The 19,328-nt window shown below is 58.9% G+C and overlaps 1 protein-coding gene across 1 annotated transcript in view; it reads left to right on the plus strand.

Moving 5' to 3' along the window:
- Nucleotides 1–16,279, plus strand: part of LOC111139506 (multiple EGF like domains 8) — a 36,755-nt gene extending 20,476 nt beyond the window's left edge. Inside the window, 18 exon segments of the mRNA XM_022491786.1 lie at nt 1,323–1,570; nt 1,650–1,760; nt 1,899–2,017; nt 2,592–2,799; nt 3,353–3,533; nt 4,014–4,177; nt 4,897–5,071; nt 6,468–6,699; nt 7,873–7,996; nt 8,109–8,322; nt 8,451–8,665; nt 11,296–11,503; nt 11,688–11,847; nt 12,160–12,352; nt 12,842–13,012; nt 13,105–13,235; nt 13,754–13,886; nt 14,778–16,279. Of these exon segments, the coding sequence (XP_022347494.1) occupies nt 1,323–1,570; nt 1,650–1,760; nt 1,899–2,017; nt 2,592–2,799; nt 3,353–3,533; nt 4,014–4,177; nt 4,897–5,071; nt 6,468–6,699; nt 7,873–7,996; nt 8,109–8,322; nt 8,451–8,665; nt 11,296–11,503; nt 11,688–11,847; nt 12,160–12,352; nt 12,842–13,012; nt 13,105–13,235; nt 13,754–13,886; nt 14,778–16,046 (4,256 nt within the window). The 3' untranslated portion in view covers nt 16,047–16,279.
- Nucleotides 16,280–19,328: the final 3,049 nt, after the last annotated feature.

Raw genomic sequence — 19,328 nt, forward strand, 5'->3', positions numbered from 1 at the left:
CCCTGACTCGCTGGCTGATGCCGGCCCTTGTCACATCTGGGTGGCAGAGAGGATTGCCCTGGCTGGGCTGCCTGTCTGGGGAGAAGGGCTGAGCGGGACAAGTCTCTGGGGGACACAGAATGTAGTGTGTGAAAGCCCTTGCCCCCTCCTCAGCCTGGTGGTTCTCAGCCAGGAGGGATTTTGCCCCTTGGGCCCTTTGGCTCTGTCCTGAGTGCTCCTGCCATGTCATGGGCAGGGGCCAGAGGTGCTGCTCTGCACTCCGCAGTGCCCCAGACACACCACAGCTGAGACTCACCAGGCCTCTTGGCGTCGGCAGCGCTGAGGGTTTGGGAAACTGGCTCCGGCTGAGCGAATTGCTATAGAAATGATTCATTACCTGGGGCAGTTGAGGCACTCAGGTTTGGAAATGTTTCTGTTCGCCTCGTAGTTGAGCGAGATCTCCAAGGCTGGGGCAGGTAGTTGGCCGGCTTGGGATCGCGTGCCACCCCAGCCCCCTCCCCAGGGAGCAGCTAGGACCGAGGGGCCCTCGATTTCATGTCATTCAGCCGTTGGGAGTACCCCCAGTGAGGCACGCCTGAGCTGGGTGCCGGGGGGTTCAGCAGGGAACAAGGGGACGCAGGCCCTGCCTTCAGGGACCCACGGCAGGGGTGGGGTGCAGTGGGGGACAGACAGCACTGAACAAATTACAGTCAGAACAGGGACACCTCTGCTAAGGGACAGAGGAAGTGGGAAGGAGCAGCCACCTGGCCGGTCTGGGGAGTTGGGGAGGGCTTTTTCGCAGAGGGATATTTTCCTGGAGGTCTAAAGGGGTCCTTGTGTGCCGGGGGGTGGGGGGGTGACTTCTCCAGGCCAGAAGAGCAGTGGGTGCCCAGGCCCTGAGAGGCTGGAAGGGGGCCTGCTGTGCTGGAGTGCTTAGGGCTGGGACAGTGGGAGGCCTTGAGGTCAGAGGGCCTACAGCCCCCTTCCAACATCATTTTAATGAGGTCGTATATGCATATGCTCTATCTAATTCCTGCCCTCTTCCCCACTGCTAATCTCTTTGTAGGGAGACCCAGTTTTATGTCTGAGCTGTAGGGAGCTGTGCAGGGTTTCCAGCTTGGTTCGAGCTGCCAGCAATGGGATTGGGATCAGAATTTGATGGGTTGGGTGAGGGAGAGGGTGTGCAGCGTGTGGGGGAGCAGTGAAGCATGGCACTGATCCTAAATGATAAGGAGTGCCTTGCTGCCCTGCCTGGTGACACCAGATTCTCTCTAACCCCGGGGATAGAGTCGCGTTCTGGAGCCCGGCCCGGCCACAAGCCTCTGGCCCCTCTCCCTGCACAGGGTTGCTGGTGCTGCACTGGGAGGCCAATGGCTCCTCATCGTGGGGCTTCAACGCTTCCGTGGGCTCTGCCCGCTGCGGGTCGGGGGGCCCTGGGAGCTGCCCGGTCCCCCAGGAGTGTGTGCCCCAGGACGGAGCTGCTGGTGCCGGACTCTGCCGATGTCCCCAGGGCTGGGCTGGCCCCCACTGCCGCATGGCTTTGTGTCCTGAGAACTGTAATGCCCACAGTGGGGCAGGGACTTGTAACCAGGTATGGGGGGGAATGGGCAAGCCACAGGGGGCGGGGGTGGTACGCCGGCTCCCCTGAGCCTCCTTCTGCTGTTCCCCAGAGTCTCGGTGTGTGCATCTGTGCCGAGGGCTTTGGGGGCCCCGACTGTGGCACAAAGCTGGACGGTGGGCAGCTGGTCTGGGAGACTCTCATGGACAGCCGCCTCTCAGCTGTGAGTCATGGGTGCCACTGCATGGAGGTGCCATGCTGCCCGCCTCCTGGATGGTTCTCCCCTTCCCTCCATCCCTGGGACCACCCCTCAGCCCTGACTCCCAGCCTGATCCCACGTGTCCCCCACCACCGCCCCCAGGACACTGCCAGCCGATTCCTACACCGCCTGGGGCACACCATGGTTGAGGGACCTGAGGCCACCTTGTGGATGTTTGGGGGCCTCGGCCTGCCCCAGGGGCTGCTGGGAAACCTGTACAGGTGAGGACAGCCTCCGGAGGGGGTGGGGGGATGCCTGAATGAGAGGAGGTCACCTCGGGAGATGCTGACATGTGTGTCACATAAGAGTTCCCTCAGGGGTAAAAAACAAAAACAAAACCAAAAAAAACTGGTGTTAACAAAAACCTCTAGGGGCGCCAGGTGTCTCAGTTCGTTGGGCATCTGCTTTTGGCTCAGGTCATGATCCCAGGGTCTTAGGATCAAGCCCCAAATGGGGCTCCCTGTTCAGTGAGGAGTTTGCTTCTCCCTCTGCCCCCGCACTGCTCGTGTGTGCACTCTCTCTGTCATGCGCTTTTCCTCAAATAAGTAGATAAAATATTAAAACTGCAACAAAAACAAAATCCTCTACAGGTGAAAGACACCCAGAAGATGTTGGGACGCCTGTCATAGGAGGCTCACCCTTATTTGGGCGGTTGCCACCCCAGGGGAGGGATGTAAGGTGGTTGTCAAAGGAGGGGCACCCTAGGGGATTTGGGGATATGTCTGGGGGGAGGTGACCCCAGGTCATGCTGGGATGACTGTATGGTGAGCTTCCTTTTCCTCCCCTTGGTGCCAGGTACTCAGTGAGCGAGCGGCGGTGGACACAGATGTTGGCGGGAGCCGAGGATGGGGGCCCGGGCCCCTCACCCCGCTCCTTCCACGCGGCTGCCTACGTGTCTGCTGGGCGCGGTGCCATGTACCTTCTGGGGGGACTCACAGCTGGGGGTGTCACTCGCGACTTCTGGGTGCTCAATCTCACCACCCTGCAGTGGCGGCAGGAGAAGGTGAGCCCCTCTCCCTTCCCCAAGCGTGTCCCCCCCCCCCCCAGCAAGCCATCTCTAGCAGGGCCCACCAGAGCACTCCTGCCCATCTCAACCCCAGGGGATGCAGCTTCCCCCTCCACCCTCCTGTCTGCCCATCCCCCCTGCCCCCAGTCCCCCCTGCACCGGGTCTCCAGTGTGAGTCCAAGAGTTGAATCTCGTTGGCTGTCCTGGGTCACCCTGTAGTTCCAAGCCAGCCTTGGCCAAGTGGATGGGATAGTGTTGTCTGCTCAGCTGGGATGCATGCGCTGTGGTGGGGGGGTATAGTCAGCCCCATGCGGCCAGTGACAGCAGAAGAGCCAGGGCTTCCCAAAGGAACACCGGGCTCCCTCTCCCTATATCGGTGACATTGAGCAGGCAGAAAAGGCAAGGGGGCCTACCGCACCCCTGCTGGGACCATGGCGAGTTAGAAACTTGGGGTCTGACAGCTTCGGGCAGCTCGCTACCTCCTTGTTTCCGCCTGGAAGCTGAGCCCTAACCTCCAGCTCCTTGGTGACCTCTGCCCTTTATCCTCCAGGTGCCCCAGACCGTGGAGCTGCCGGCGGTGGCTGGTCACACCCTCACTGCCCGCCGAGGCCTGTCTCTGCTCCTGGTGGGTGGGTACTCCCCCGAAAATGGCTTCAACCAGCAGCTGTTTGAGTACCAGCTGGTGACTGGCACCTGGGTGTCCGGAGCCCAGAGCGGGACACCCCCTACGGGTAAGGCTGGGGACAAGGAGGGGATAGCACCTTGAATGCCAGGCCATCCGGGGCTTTGTGGAGGCTCTCTGTCCACTGCCATACCCTGTGGTCCCTGCCCCTTAGACCTTGTTATGTCCCCGTCCTTCCCCCACACCCATCCAGGTTCTCAGACCCACTCTTGGGAAGTTCAGTTTCCCACAAGAGGCGGCCCACCGCCTGCCCAGTGACAGTGGGTCTCTGCGTTCCTCTCTTAGGTCCTAGATCCCTGCCCCTCAGGCATTCCCCTTCTCCCTTCTTTGCTCACTGTCCCCCCCCAGGACATGCAGGTCACCCCATCTCTCCCTCTTCTCTTGCCGGGAATCGCAAGTGCTGGTCCTTTTGAACCGAAGCAGCTCCTGCCTGGTGTGGGAGCCTAGGAAGAAGGGGAACCTAGGAAAGTGGGAGGGCAATCCTAATTACCAGCCCTCCCCCCACTGTCTGCTCACTTGTGCTCCTCAGGTCTCTATGGTCATTCTGCGGTGTACCACGAGGCCACTGACTCCCTCTATGTGTTTGGGGGTTTCCGCTTCCACGTGGAGCTGGCTGCCCCGTCCCCTGAGCTCTCCTCCCTGCACTGTCCCGATCGCACCTGGAGCCTGCTGGCCCCTTCCCAGGGGGCAAAGGTCAGGAAAAGAGGCATACACAGCTTGATCGAGAGGGCAGGAAGGGCCACCTTCCGCAACCAGTGCCCCAGGGACTGGCTCAACCCTGGACTGCTAGTCCCCTCCTTTACAGTCCCCTAGACTCAACTGTGCCCCCACCACATCTCCCCTTCTTCCATCACTTACTTGGAGGGAAGCATCCTAGAGCAGGAGGTCAGAGGCCTTGCTTCTGTCCCAGCTCTGCCCCACTGTTGGTGTGGCCCTCCACTTCCCAGCCTCCCCTTCTGTAAAACCTGGGACTGACGCTTCTTGTGGGGGCCGCCTTCAAGGCCAGAGGAGATAGTGGGTGGGAGTACATGGTCCCCGGATGTGCTGGTTAGAGATGATTGAGTGTTCCATCTGCGAACATATTTCTAAGGCCTTTTGGGGACTGGACTATAAGGGAGGCCTGAGCCTTACTCCCTGGATGTCCTCAGCCCAGCTGGCCAGGTCACATGAGAAATGTGGGATTCATCTCAAGCAGCCTGGGTCAGGTTCCTGGGGGAACAGCACAGGGCATGGGGGTTCCAGGAGTTTGAGGCAGGGAGCTGGCCCTGGGGGCTGCTCTGAAGAGTGAAGGAGGTCTTCTGGAGGAAGGAGCTGAGATTTGAGGGAGGTTGGGTTGGGTAGGGCTGATGGGGGCTGAGGTGTGGGAGGGTGGTGGGTGGGCTGATTGGTGAGTAGAGGAGTGTGGGCTCTGACCGGCCATTTTGCTGGTGTCTCCCCAACAGCCCCGCCCCCGACTTTTCCATGCCTCAGCCCTGCTGGGGGACACCATGGTGGTCCTTGGGGGGCGCTCAGAACCCGATGAGTTCAGCAGCGACATTCTGCTCTACCAGGTCAACTGCAATGCCTGGCTCCTGCCTGACCTGACCCGTAAGTCCAGTGCCCCCCCCCAGCGGGCCCCAGGGACGTCCCGAAGGAGCCCTGGCCCTGTCCTAGGACCCCACTCATCCGGAGTCCCTCTGGCCCCGTTAGACCCCCCAGCAAAGCTGCTTAACTCTCTGTTACCTAAATACCCACAGAGATGCCTGCCTTCCTTTTCTTTTCTTGGGAAGTTTATTTATTGTTTTGATTATAAAAGTAGTAATAGGGGCATCTGGGTGGCTCAGTCGGTTAAGCATCTGCCTTCGTCTCAGGTTATGACCCCAGGGTCCTGGGATCGAACCCTGCATCAGAGCCCTGATCGGCTCCCTGCTCAGTGGGGAGTCTGCTTCTCCCTCTACTGCTCCCCCTGCTTGTGTTCCTTCTCTGTCAAATAAATAAATAAAATCTTAAAAAAAAAAAAGTAATAACAGTCATTGTATATAATTGGTGAAATAAAAAGGAAAAAATCCTCATGATCCCACTTTCTGGAGACACCCCTGTTATACGTGGGGGTGTTTCTTTCCAGTCTGTTGTTGAGAGGCCAGAAAGGGGCTTGGACCTTGTCTTTTTTGCTTCCCAGCGTGACTGTGTACGCCTCTGGGCCTTTTCTGTTTTGGTTCTCTCTCTGGCCCTCGGTCTCTAATTCCCTTTTGCCCTTAATCTATCTTGTTAAATGCTCTGTGACTTTTTCTTTCTTTATTTTCCCCTGGAGCATTTTAAAAATTTTTGTTTAATTTTTAAGAAGATTTCATTTATTTTTTTTGAGAGAGCGTGAGAAAGCACTCTCTCTAAAAAAAATAAATGAAGTCTTCTTAAAATTAAAAAAAAAATAAAAAATGCTCCAGGGGAGAATAAAGAAATAAATTTTTTTTAAAAATTTTTAAGAAGATTTCATTTATTTTTTTGAGAAAGAGTGAGAAAGAAACTAGGGGGAGCACCAAAGGGAGAGGCAGGCTCCCCACTGAGCGGGGAGCCCGATGCGGGGCTTGATCCCAGGACCCTGGGATCATGACCTGAGTGAAGGCAGAGGCTTAACCCACTGAGCCACCAAGACACCCCCTTTTCTGGAGGATTTTACAGACTTGAGGTGAAATTCACATAAGAAAAGGAACAGTTGTGAAATTGATGATGCAGTGGCATTTGGCGCCTTCCCCACGTGCAACCTCCTCTGTTGGGTTCCAAAAGCTTGCTCCCTTTCCTTATTCCATTCTTTACACTTCCTTTTCCTGTTTGTCTCTCACTCTCTTGTCTTGCCATCTGTGTTCTCTTGCCCTGTCTGGCCTTATGTATCTTCTCCGTCTGTCCATCTCTGCAGTCCTCAGTCCATTGCCCTGCTCGGTGTTCCTCTCTGACCGGCTCGTGGGGCTCTCTTCCCTAAGTCTCTGAACAGTCTGTCTTTTCCCAGGCCCAGCCTCCGTGGGGGCCCCAATGGAGGAGTCCGTGGCCCATGCTGTGGCGGCGGTAGGGGGCCGTCTGTACCTCTCAGGGGGCTTTGGGGGCGTGGCCTTGGGCCGCCTGCTGGCCCTGACCTTGCCCCCTGACCCTTGCCGCCTGCTGCCCTCACCCGAAGCTTGTAACCAGTCTGAGGCCTGCACCTGGTGCCACGGGGCCTGCTTGTCTGGGGACCAGGCTCATAGGTAACTGTGGTGACCAAACAGCACATGGTGGGCAGTACCCGTGCCCCCCCGAAGGGGGTTCTGTGCTAGGCCAGGCTTGCTGTGTGCGGGGGTGCTCAGGAGTGTACTGTCCAGGCAGGACACTAGCTCACATGGGAGAATGGACAACCACATCACAGGCAGGGTCAGGCTGGGGGACCCTTCAGTGAGAAACCCTGCTTGTGGGCTGGGGTATCATCCAGAATGTTTCCTGGAGGAGCTGGGACCGAACTGGGTCCTGAATGACTCACTAGAGTTTAGACCAGCAAAGGTTTGGAAGCGGGGCTATGCCCGGTGTATTTTAGGGACCATCTATGCTGGGGGAACATGAGACTAGAGCAGTGCGTGGGGGCAGCTCAGAAAGGGCTCCCGGAGCCTGGCTATGGTGCTGGGCTTCTGTTGTTTGGGAAGCCAGACATCTCAGGAAGCTGAAAGGGCTGACCTTGGTTCAGCATAAACTCTTTCGGCTACGTGATTATCCTGAACCGGTATGAAGCCACTAATGGCCTTGGCTTGTCCCATTAAATGTGTCACTGTTTTTGCTTCTGAATTATTAAAGGCTTTGATTTATGAGGTGCTCCCCCAGATTCCACTAGGAGTGTTATGTAACAGTGGATACACCCACTGCTTTTCTAAAATCTGGAAAGTTCTGAAATGTGTGCCTTCAGGGATTTGGGGTAAGGGATTATGAACCTCCACTGTGGGTGATGGGGAGCCAGGAAAGGTTTGAGCAGGGGAGGGCAGGGGCAGGCCTGGGCAGAAAGCCCCCGGGCTGTTGGGAGGGAGCCAGTGGTGAGGGGAGGCTGTGGAGACCTGGGAGGCGAGAGATGAGGAGGAGGAGGAGGCTGGAGAAGAGGCCTGAACTGGGCAAGGGGCTGCAGGAGTGGTGAGTGGGGGACACCTTGGTGGCTGGAGGGGCAGGGGAGTGTAGGATATTGTCTGGTATCTCTGGCCAGAGTGGCAGGGGGATGGAAGACCACCGCCAAGTGGGGTGGGGGAGAGCAGGTTGGGGAGGCCTGGGCTAAGACCAGTCCAGGATACATGTGGGGGCGCCCTGTGGGACGATGTCCAGGAGGCACCGGGAAGAGGCGAGGTTAGGTGGAGGAGGGATGGGGTCTGGTTGGGTGTGCTGAGCCAGGCCTCATGCCTCCCCAGGCTGGGTTGTGGGGGCCCCCCATGCTCCCCCATGCCTCGCTCCCCCGAGGAATGTCGACGTCTCCGGACCTGTAGTGAGTGCCTGGCCCGCCATCCCCGGACCCTTCAGCCTGGAGATGGAGAGGTGAAGGGGGGTGGTCTCAGGGATTTCAGATGGGGTTGGGTGGGAAGAGCCGGGTCAGAAGGGGTGCCAGGGACCCTGAGGGCCCCAGTGAGCCCATGTTGCCCCCCTCCAGGCATCCGCCCCCCGCTGTAAGTGGTGTACCAACTGCCCGGAGGGCGCCTGCATCGGCCGGAACGGGTCCTGCACCTCGGAGAATGACTGTCGGATCAACCAGCGAGAGGTGTTCTGGGCCGGGAACTGCTCGGAGGCGGTGTGCGGGGCGGCAGACTGTGAGCAGTGCACCCGAGAGGGCAAGTGCATGTGGACGAGGCAGTTCAAGAGGACAGGTAAGGCTGGCTAACTCCCCACGAGGACAGGCTGGGGTCCTAGCCTTTGGGGGCCCAAGGAAGGGCAGAGCCGGGGAGAGAGGCCGGTGGCCTGAACCGGGCTCTGACTCCTGTGCCCTCAACCCCAGGGGAGACTCGCCGCATCCTCTCAGTGCAGCCCACATACGACTGGACGTGCTTTAGCCACTCCCTGCTGAACGTGTCCCCAATGCCGGTGGAGTCGTCGCCCCCGCTTCCCTGCCCCACCCCCTGTCATCTCCTGCCCAACTGCACATCCTGCCTGGACTCCAAGGGTGCGGATGGGGGCTGGCAGCACTGCGTGTGGAGCAGCAGCCTGCAGCAGGTAGCCCTGCCTGTCCCCCTGTGCCTCTGCCCTGCTTCCTTCTCTGCCTCCCTGGCTGTGGTCCCTCTGTGGTGCTTCCTCTGTCCTCCTCCTTCCTTGCCTCTCCTCTCCCACCAGCACCTCCTCCTTCCCTCCTGGCCTCTTGAGTCTCCCTGTCGTATCTGCTCAGACACCACCTCCTTCCGGACCCTGCAGCTGGGTTCATGGTCCCCTCCATCCTTCCTGTGACCACTAATGCCGTCTCGCCTCTCCCTCCCCAACCTCCACGCTTGCCTCCTCTGTCCCTTTCTCTGCTTTTGGAACTTTGGGTTGTAAGAAACAGAGACCCCCTCAGTTTTATTACACAGAATTGGGGGAGGAAGTCCTGCAGCTCTGACCTTCTGGAGCCCTGGGGTCTCTAATCTCAGCCGTTCTCCATTGTCCGCTTTCTGCCCCCAAGTTCTGCCCAGTGGGAGGATCCCAGCCTCCACGCTGTGGGACACACCCAGCAGGTCACCAGGGCCAGGCGGGCAGTGCTCCCCCTGGAGGTTCTCTGTGTGACCCCTCCAGTGTGGGTCTCTAACCCATTGAGGCCTCATCCCCAAGTCTGGGGTCCTTGTGGTGATACGGGTTCTCCCCAAATAGCATCAGGATGCCCGTCATCCATCTCTGTGGGCACTCCCGGGCCCAGAATTCGATGCCAGGGAGCCTGCTGGCTGGTACATCCTGCCCACCCAGCCCGTCAGCGAGGCAGGAGCCTCCAGGGCTGCGCTGGCGCTACACGTGGCAGGGAGGTCACTTCTGTCAGGGCTTTGGACTTCCATGCCTTCTGCCAGCTCTGGAGTGTTGGCTCGGCTTCTCACAACCCCGAGAGCACAGATTGGACAAAACAGATGCACAGAGCAGCCCCGAGAGGCATGGACTCAAGGGCTGCTGTTACTTTAACCCCCAGCAGTCGTTCTTTTGAATGACTTTGGCTTCAGAGCCTGGGATGGGCAATAGAGTGCTCCCTTCCCTGGCTTCTTTTCACCAAGTTCTTTTCTTTTTTTTTTTTAAAAAGATTTTATTTATTTATTCATGAGAGATAGAGAGAGAGAGAGAGAAAGGTAGAGGGAGAAGCAGGCTCCCCACTGAGCAGGGAGCCTGATGTGAGACTCAATCCCAGGACCCTAGGACCATGACCTGAGCAAAGGCAGATGCTCAACCATCCAAGTCACCCAGGTGCCCTCTTCACCAAGTTCTTTTTTTTTTTTTTTAAAGATTTTATTTATTTATTTGACAGACAAAGATCACAAGTAGGCAGAGAGGCAGGCAGAGAGAGAGAGAGGAGGAAGCAGGCTCCCTGCTGAGCAGAGAGCCGGACATGGGGCTTGATCCCAGGACTCTGGGATCATGACCTGAGCCGAAGGCAGAGGCTTTAACCCACTGAGCCACCCACGCGCCCCTTCACCAAGTTCTTGACCGAGCCCCTTCCCTGTGCCAGGTGCTTCGCCAGGTTGCAGGCACCCGTTGGGACGAGCCAGAACCCCGCTCCCAGGACTTAACGCTCCTGCATCCTCCCGGAAGCACAGGGAATGCAATTTACGTGTTGGACAGCATCGCCTGTGGCCACTAGGGAGGTCACAGCAGGAAACGCTGTACAGACTGGGGACTTGCGCTCCCCCGGTCCCTCCCCTCCAGATAACCCCACCGCCTGCTAAGGGGTGCCCTAAATTTAGATCTGGAAGCCTAGCTCTGGTGGTTGGGCAAAGCTCAGCTCACTGCTGGCCGTCAGCATCCGTGGGCTGCGAGCTCCGGCCGCAGTGGCAGGGCTGTCTATTTGAGGATCGTGTGGTTGCTGAGTGCTGTCGGACAGCCGGGACTAATGCCCATCTTCTTATACTTCCGGCCTGACCATTAAATAAAATGCTCTGACACCCTGTGGTAAGTTCCCAAGAGTCTGACCCTGACCGTGCACCTTGTCTGGGCTCCAGGACGTGCTAAGTGATGGCGCATGAGCTGCTGGGCAGCCCCTGACCGCAGACTCCGCTTCCCAGCTTAGCGCGGGAGGACCCTGGGCCCCAACAGCCAGCTCCATGTTTTTCCTAAGTGGCGGTGGCTTGCAACCCCGCTCCTGTCGCTAGTTTCTGTCTCTACTGGGGTGGTTGCCTCCCTTTGGTTGTGAGAAACAGCCATGAGTCCTAAGCCAGGTGGGGAGACTGACACCCCCAGTCACACCAACACAGTGGTACCTGTTAGCAGCCAGGCCTGACAAGGGACTGGAGACGGAGCCTGGAAAGCTGCCCCCCACCCCCCCCGCCCTACCGCCGGCTTGGGGTGTGTGGTCCTCTCAATTCTTCCTTCTGGATCTGCTCTTTTCCTGCCCCCTTCTTTTCATTTGCTGTGATTTACTCATTCAATCAGCACCTCTAGGCCTCACCTCCAGTTTCAAGGATGCCACCAGCCTGACTCCCCTTGTGGACTCCCAGTTACAAATGCTTGACACAAATGCTTGACAAAGTGGTGTCCACTCCTGCCCATCAGTGTGGCCAGAGAGGGGTGAGAGCTCCTAGGAGGGGCTGTGGTCCGGGAAGACACCGAGGATGTCTTTGATCCTCTTTCTCTCCCTCTTTCTTGCCCTGCCCCCTTCTCATCTCCCCTCCCCTGTACAGTGTCTGAGCCCCTCCTACCTGCCCCTGCGATGTATGGCTGGAGGCTGTGGCCGCCTGCTCCGTGGACCCGAGAGCTGTTCCCTGGGCTGTGCTCAGGCAACCCAGTGTGCCCTGTGCCTGCGGCGCCCCCACTGTGGCTGGTGTGCCTGGGGGGGCCAGGATGGGGGCGGCCGCTGCCTGGAGGGTGGACTCAGCGGTCCTCGTGATGGTGAGCTGCGCTGGGGGTCTGGTGAGAGGGACTGCCCTTGGGCTGGGGTCTGGCATGGAGAACCTGGGGGGTGCTGGGGGCTGTCTCGGAGGGGGGGGTCAGGGGAAGGTGGAGCAAAGCCCCAGGAGGCTGGGCGGGCATTGCCGCAGAGGCACTCAGGCAGAGCTCTGCGTCCCTGTGCCAGGGCTGACCTGTGGGCGGCCTGGGGCCTCCTGGGCCTTCCTGTCCTGCCCTCCTGAGGATGAGTGTGCAAACGGGCACCACGACTGCAATGAGACGCAGAACTGCCATGACCGGCCGCACGGCTATGAGTGCAGCTGCAAGGCGGGCTACACCATGGACAAGTGAGGTGGCGGGGGCGGGGCCTAGGTGACTCTGGGGCAGGGGGCCCTGTGGGAGCGGGAAGGCGCAAGGCATGGGATTCACACCGGAAGGGGTAAAGGGCCAATGCGTGGAGGGGCCACATTGGTGAGCTGAACATGGCTCGCTGGGAAGAGAGAGAGAGGGTGGCAGGCTAGCCCCTGAGGGAGATGGAGGTGACCCCGGAGGGGGAGCGTGGAACAGCCCAGGGATGAGGGCCATCTAGTGGGTGGCGGGCTGGCCGGAGGCTTGAGGACCCATACTGGGCCCTGACCCTCCACCCCCCACCCCTGCAGTGTGACTGGACTTTGCCGCCCCGTGTGCGCGCAGGGCTGTGTGAATGGCTCGTGTGTGGAACCCGACCACTGCCGTTGCCACTTTGGCTTCGTGGGTCGCAACTGCTCCACAGAGTGTCGCTGCAACCGCCACAGCGAGTGTGCAGGGGTGGGGGCCCGCGACCACTGCCTGCTCTGCCGCAACCACACCAAGGTGGGCTGCCCCGGGCCTCAGGCGCGCCCCGGGACAGGGCCTGGGGAGCTTTTCGCCCACGCGCTAGAGTCGTGAGCCTTACTCTGAGCCCTGCGGAGCCAGGCCCAGGGAGGACATGGGGAGACTTGGGGGACACTGTGTGAAATCGTGTCAGAGAGGGGCCACCCTGGAATAGTGGACAGAGTCGGTGCTGAACTAGGGAGGCTGGGCCCGTGGGGTGAGGACACAGGGTGGTGTAGGGAAGAGCTTTCTGAGCTCAACGCTTTGGGCTGAATGGGCATGAACACCATCCCCTTCCCTACGCCTCAAGTCACTGGCACGTGAGGGCGGAGGGCTAACTTGCACCCAGGTGGGGTTCAGGCCTGAAACCCTGAGCCTGAGTCCCTGTTGCACTCCCGTGGTGCTCCCTGAGGCCGCTTGTCCACTCCCCAGTATCCCCCACCGCCACCATTCACCACCTGCTCTGACCACCCCTTCCCTGGTTTCCAGGGCAGCCACTGTGAGCAGTGCCTCCCCCTGTTCGTGGGTTCAGCTGTTGGGGGTGGGACCTGCCGGCCCTGCCATGCCTTTTGTCGTGGCAATAGCCACGTCTGCGTCTCCAGGAAAGAGCTCGAAATGGCCAGGAGGGAGCCTGAGAAGTACTCACTGGATCCAGAGGAGGTAGAAAAAGCCATGGTCCAGGACCCCTGGGTCTCGGGGAGGAAGGGACTGGCCCACGCCTCTTTGCGATCACCCTGTCTTTCCTTGGCCAGATTGACAACTGGGTGACCGAGGGGCCCAGTGAAGATGAGGCCGTGTGTGTGAACTGTCAGAATAACAGCTACGGGGACAAATGCGAGAGCTGCCTACACGGCTACTTCCTCCTGGATGGGAAGTGTACCAAGTAAGAAGGAGGGGGCCCGGGGACCCTTGCCCTGCCTACGGGGAATAACTCCGGGAGCCACACCCCCCTCCCCAGTTCTTTGCCCTTGGGCAGAAGCGGACAATATCCCCAGGGAGGCCCCAGGCTGAGGCTGAGTTAGGGGCCCTGAGCCAGACTCAGGTGGGAGACCCCCTTGCTCAGAGGCCGGTGCTGACATGCAGGCTACCGAGCACCCCCGTGGATGTCGGGGGTAGAGAGAGAGCTGCCAAGGGGCAAGGCCTTGGGGCGGCCTCCCACCCCAGGCCTTCCTTCCGAATGCTCAGTCGACCGGAGTCATTCCAACCCAGTTTCAAATCCTGACCTTGCTGCTGACTGGCTCCACAGCCTTGGGCAAATGGCTTGACAAAACCCCGCCCCCGGGAACCTCAGTTACCTCTTCTGGCTTAGAGCCTGGATTCAAGTTCACCTATGCAGTGTCCAGGCTGGAGCCCTGTGGGCCAGGGGAGCTCTGTGACCCCCATCTTCTCCACCTTCCTCAGATGCCAGTGTAATGGCCATGCAGATACATGTAATGAGCAAGACGGGACAGGCTGCCCATGTCAGAACAATACAGAGACGGGCACGTGCCAGGGCAGTTCCCCCAGCGACCGTCGGGACTGCTACAAGTACCAGGTAAGGCTGGAGAAGTGAGTCCCAGGCCAAGGGCCCCACACCCCGAGAGGCCCTCTCATTTATCCAACATACATTTGCTGAGCACCTACTATGTGCCGGCTGTGTGGGAGGCACTGGGAAATGCAGTAGGGACCAAAATGGGCAGGGCCTACTGTCCTTGGGAAAGTTACATTCCCATGGAAGAGTCTAGCAACAAACGAACAAGTAAGTCAAATGCAGAGTATGTTAGTGATGAGCAGTAAGGAGCAAGGAGGGCCAGCATTGTGGAGTGGGGATGGAAGATACGATGACCCAGGGAAGGCCTTGGTGAGAAAGTGACACTTGAGAAAAGACCTGATAGAAGTCAGTATACCAGACAAGCAGCCGTGGGGGTTGTGGGCGAGCAGAGAGTAATCTGGGCAAGATGATCAGCCAGTGCAAAGGCCCTGTGGTGGGATGTATCTCAGGCTGGTAGGTGAGGCCAGCCCATCCTGTGCTGTGCTTGGGCTTTCTGCAGTCCCATGCGCAAGCCCTGTTTACTGCCTGGGTATAGAGGAAGGATCCAAGTTCAGCGAGGTTAAGTCACTAGTCTGAGGCCACACAGGTAGTGAGGAGTAGAGGCAGGTTCAACAGAGCCCTTCATCGCTACTCCTGAGAGTTCCAGAGGCCTCCACATGAGGGTGCTGTGGTCACTGGGGCTGACGGCAGGGATAGCAGCGTGGAGCCTAGGATTCTGGTGGCCTCCATACTGTGTCAGTGAGGCCCCAGGGGAGGTACAGTCACAAGAAAGCTGCTGGGGACTGAGCCTGGGGCAGTGGCTGCTCCCCAATTGGTACAGAACATCAGGACTTGGAGGGTGGCCGGGTGCTGAGCTCATCCCTGATCACCACCCGACCACCCCCGTGCCCGCAGTGCGCTAAGTGCCGGGAATCATTCCATGGGAGCCCGCTGGGTGGCCAGCAGTGCTACCGCCTCATCTCTGTGGAGCAGGAGTGCTGCCTCGACCCCACATCCCAGACCAACTGCTTCCACGAACCCAAGCGCCGGGCTCTGGGCCCCGGCCGCACCGTCCTCTTTGGCGTGCAGCCCAAGTTTACCAATGTGGACATCCGCCTGACACTGGATGTGACCTTCGGTGCCGTGGATCTCTATGTCTCCACCTCCTATGACACCTTCGTGGTCCGCGTGGCCCCCGACACAGGCGTCCACACCGTGCATATCCAGCCACCCCCGCCCCCACCGCCTCCCCCACCCCCTGCTGATGGCGGAACCCGGGGGGCTGGGGACCCAGGGGGACCGGGGGCCGGGAGCGGGCCAGGCACTCCGGCCGAGCCACGGGTGCGGGAAGTGTGGCCACGGGGCCTGATCACCTACGTGACTGTGACGGAGCCATCGGCTGTGCTCGTGGTTCGTGGTGTGCGGGACCGGCTGGTCATCACCTACCCACATGAGCACCACGCTCTCAAGTCCAGCCGCTTCTACCTGCTCCTGCTGGGCGTGGGGGACCCGAGTGGGCCTGGTGCCAATGGCTCGGCCGACTCGCAAGGGCTGCTCTTCTTCCGGCAGGACCAGGCCCACATCGACCTGTTTGTCTTCTTCTCTGTCTTCTTCTCCTGCTTTTTCCTTTTCCTTTCACTCTGTGTGCTCCTCTGGAAGGCCAAACAGGCCCTGGACCAGCGGCAGGAACAGCGCCGGCATCTGCAAGAGATGACCAAGATGGCCAGCCGCCCTTTTGCCAAGGTCACTGTCTGCTTCCCACCCGACCCCACTGCCCCAGCCCCTGCCTGGAAGCCTGCTGGGCTCCCGCCACCCACCTTCCGCCGTTCCGAACCCTTCTTGGCACCCCTGCTGCTGACTGGGGCCGGTGGGCCCTGGGGACCCGTGGGAGGAGGCTGCTGCCTTCCAGCCATCCCCGCCACGACCGCTGGCCTGCGAGCTGGGCCCATCACCCTTGAGCCCACTGAAGATGGCATGGCTGGTGTGGCCACATTGCTGCTCCAGCTGCCTGGGGGACCCCAGGCGCCCAATGGTGCCTGCCTGGGCTCAGCCCTCGTCACGCTGCGACACAGGCTGCACGAGTACTGTGGGGGTGGCGGTGGCGCCGGGGGCAGTGGGCATGGGGGTGGCGCAGGCCGGAAGGGACTGTTGAGCCAGGACAATCTCACCAGCATGTCCCTCTGACCCACAGTGGGGTCCTCAGCCGTGGCAGCTGGGTGCCCTGATAACGCCTCCCTGGACTTGGGGCTCCTCTGGGGGCCCCCAGACACCATGTCCTCAAAGACCTCCAGCTCCCTTCCTCTGGGGCTCCCCAGACAGGGCATTTGACGTTCTGCATTCAACAATTATTTATTGAATATTTACTCTACGCTGTTGAAGGCGCTGGGCAGAACAGAAACAGAGACCAGTTCCCTGACCTTGTGGGGCTTCGGTTCTTGGGGGAGACAATCAGTGCGTGTCCATGCTTGCACACGCATGCGCACACACACCCATGAGTGCGATCATGTCTGTGAAAGACAGGTGCCAGGAGGGGATCATGGGATGTGGCCGTGAGGGACTGTGGGGTAGGTTTGGTATGGCATTCAGAGAAACTGGGTCCAAAGACCGAGAGAATCGGCTACGGGGAGAACTCTGGGAAGCAAGTCGCAGGCGGTGGGGCCTGGGGGCAAGGAAGGCCGGATTAGTTGGCACTGAGACAGGTACCCTCAATGGCTGAGTTGGGGGGTGAATTGGGGGCAAGGAAGGCCGGATTAGTTGGCACTGAGACAGGTACCCTCATGTCAGATCCCAGTTTTATTGTCCAAGGGGCGCCAAATGTGTGGGTCCCCTAAGGGGAGTATGCAGATTTCATTCACTCTGAGGGTTTTGCACAGCTCCAAATGCCACGGTTTCCTCCTGGGTAGGAAGCAGAGTCTTGGGGAGTGGCTGAGATATCCCCAGTATGGAGGGCTTGGGGGTGAGGCCTCTGGGGAGAGAAGACTGAAAATGTAGCCTAGGGTTAGGTTTAGGGACCAGGGGCATGGCAGGCCCGAACAGCCTGCACTGTGATCGGCTCCCCAGTGGGATAATTTCAGGGCAACTGTCAGGCAGACCTCAGGCTCTGGGTTTGTAGCAGGGGTGCCGCCGAAGTTCAGGGTGGCGTAAGGGGGGCATGCAGGTTCCTCCCAATTGGAGGGTTCCGTGAAGCTCCAAATGGCAGGGTTCCCTCCTGGGTGGCAGCAGTAGTTCTGAGGTGTGGCTCAGGGATTCTCAATCTGGAGGGCTTGAGGGCCAGGCCTGTGGGGACAGAAGCCTGAAAACCCAACCTAGGGTTAGGGTTAGGGCCTTGGGGTATGGGATGGCGGAACATCTGGTACTAAGGCAGGCTTCCTTGAAGGCCGAGTTGAGGGTGATGTTCTGGTGGCCCACCAGGCTCCTAGATTGTGGCCAGAGTTGCACTAAAGGTGAGGGTGCCCTAAAGGTGTATGTAGGTATCTCCCGCTCTGAGGGTACTTCGCCAATCTTAATGGCATGGTTTCCTCCTGGGTGGCAGGCAGAATCCTGGAGCATGGTAGTGGGGTCCCCAATCTGGAGGGTGTGGAAGCCAGGCCTCTGGAGATGGAAGCCTTAAATGCCAACCTAAGGTTAAGATTGGGGCCATGGGGCATGGCAGGCCCAATTTGCTGATGCTGATGTGGGCTGACTGGGGGCTGAGTTTAGGGCAGGGATCAGGTGGTTGCGATAATCTTCAGGTTTGTGGCCAGGGGGGCCACTGATGCTGGGGTTATCCTCGGGGTCATGCAGGTTTCTCCTGCTGAAAAGGTCCTTTGTATGTACAAATGGCTCAGATTCCTCCTGGGTGGCAGTCAGAGTGTGGGAGTGCAGCTCAGTGTTCCCAACCTGGAAGGCCTCAGGGCCAGGCCTCTGCAGACGGAAGCCTGAAAACCCATTCTAGGGTTAGGGTTAGGGCCTCCGGGTATGGCAGGCCCAATTTGCTGGCACTGAGGTGGGCTGTCCTGAGGGCAAAGTTGAGGGCAATGTTCTGACAGCCATCAGGCTCCGATTTTGTGGTCAGTTTGGTCACTGAAGGTGGGAGTGTCCTCAAGGGTGTATTTAGGTTTCTCTCGCTCTGTGGGTCCTGCACAGCTCCAAATGGCATGGTTTTGACATGAGTGGCAGATGGATTCCTAGGTTATGGCTCAGAGAACCCAAATCTGGAGGCCTTGTTAGCCAGGACTCTGGGGACTTAATATCATAAACCAAACATTTTTTTTATGGTTATGGCCTAGAAGCATGGAAGACCCAATAAGTCAGCACTGAACTGGGCACCCCAATGGCTAAGGTGGGTGCGGGTTAAGGGGCACATCCAGCTCCGGGGTTATGTCCCAAGGGGCGCCCAATATGGGGGTGGCCTCAGGGAAGCTTGCAGATTTCTCTCACTCTGAGGCTTTTACACAGCCCCAAACACCACAGTTTCTTCCTGTATAGGAAGCAGAGTCTTAAGGTGTGGCTGAGGGTTCCCAAATCTAGACAGCTTGGTGGTGAGGCCTCTGGGGACTGAAACCTGAAAACCCAGCTTGGGTTAAGGTTAGGGTCCAGGGCCATGGCGAGCCTGATCTTTCTGCACTGCAACATTCTCCCCAGGGGGATAAATTGAGGGCAGGTGTCAGGCTGCACATCATGCTCGGAGTTTGTGGCCAGGGTGCAGCTAAAGGTTGGGCTGACCTCAGTGGGCATGCAGGTTTCCCACAATTGGAGGGTTCTGTGAGATCCAAATGGCATGGTTCCCTTCTGGGAGGCAGCTGTAGTCCTGAGGTGTGGCTCAGAGGTTCTCAATTTGAAGGGCTTGGGGGTCAGGCCTGTGGGGAAAGAAGCTTAAAAACCCAACCTAGGGTTAGGATTAGGGTCTTGAGGCATGTCAGGCCTGATCTGCTGGCGCTGAGGCAGTTTCTCTTGAGTGCCAAGTTGAGAGTGATGTACCAGTGGCCCATTAGGTCTAGGATTATGGCCACAGGAGTGCCAAAGGTGAAGGTGCCCTAAGGGGGTATGCAGGTATCTCCCGCTCTGAGGGTACTGCACTGCTCCAATAGCCATGTTTTTTGCTGGGTGACAGTTGGAATATTGGAGTATGGCTCCAGGGTCCCCAATCTGGAGGGCTTGGAGGCCAGGCCCCTGGAGACAAGCCTGATAAACCCAGGATTAGGGTTAGGACGTAGGGGCATGGCAGGCCCAATTTGCCAGCGCTAAAGTGGGTTGACCTGGGGGCTGAGTTTAGCAGGCTCAGGTGGCACAGTGGGCTCCATGTTTGTGGCCAGGAGGGCCAGTGATGCTGAGGGTGTACTCGGGAGAATGCAGGTTTCACCCTCTCTGAGGGTTCCTCACAGGTCCAAAAGGTTCAGTTTCCTCATGATGGCAGTTAGGAGTCCTGGGGTGTAGCTCAGAGTTCCCCAACCTGTAGTGGATGAAGGCCAGGCCTCTGGGGACAGA

This window comes from Enhydra lutris, unplaced genomic scaffold, assembly GCF_002288905.1.
Source record: "Enhydra lutris kenyoni isolate GAN:26980312 unplaced genomic scaffold, ASM228890v2 scaffoldscaffold110, whole genome shotgun sequence".
NCBI classification, from domain to species: domain Eukaryota; kingdom Metazoa; phylum Chordata; class Mammalia; order Carnivora; family Mustelidae; genus Enhydra; species Enhydra lutris.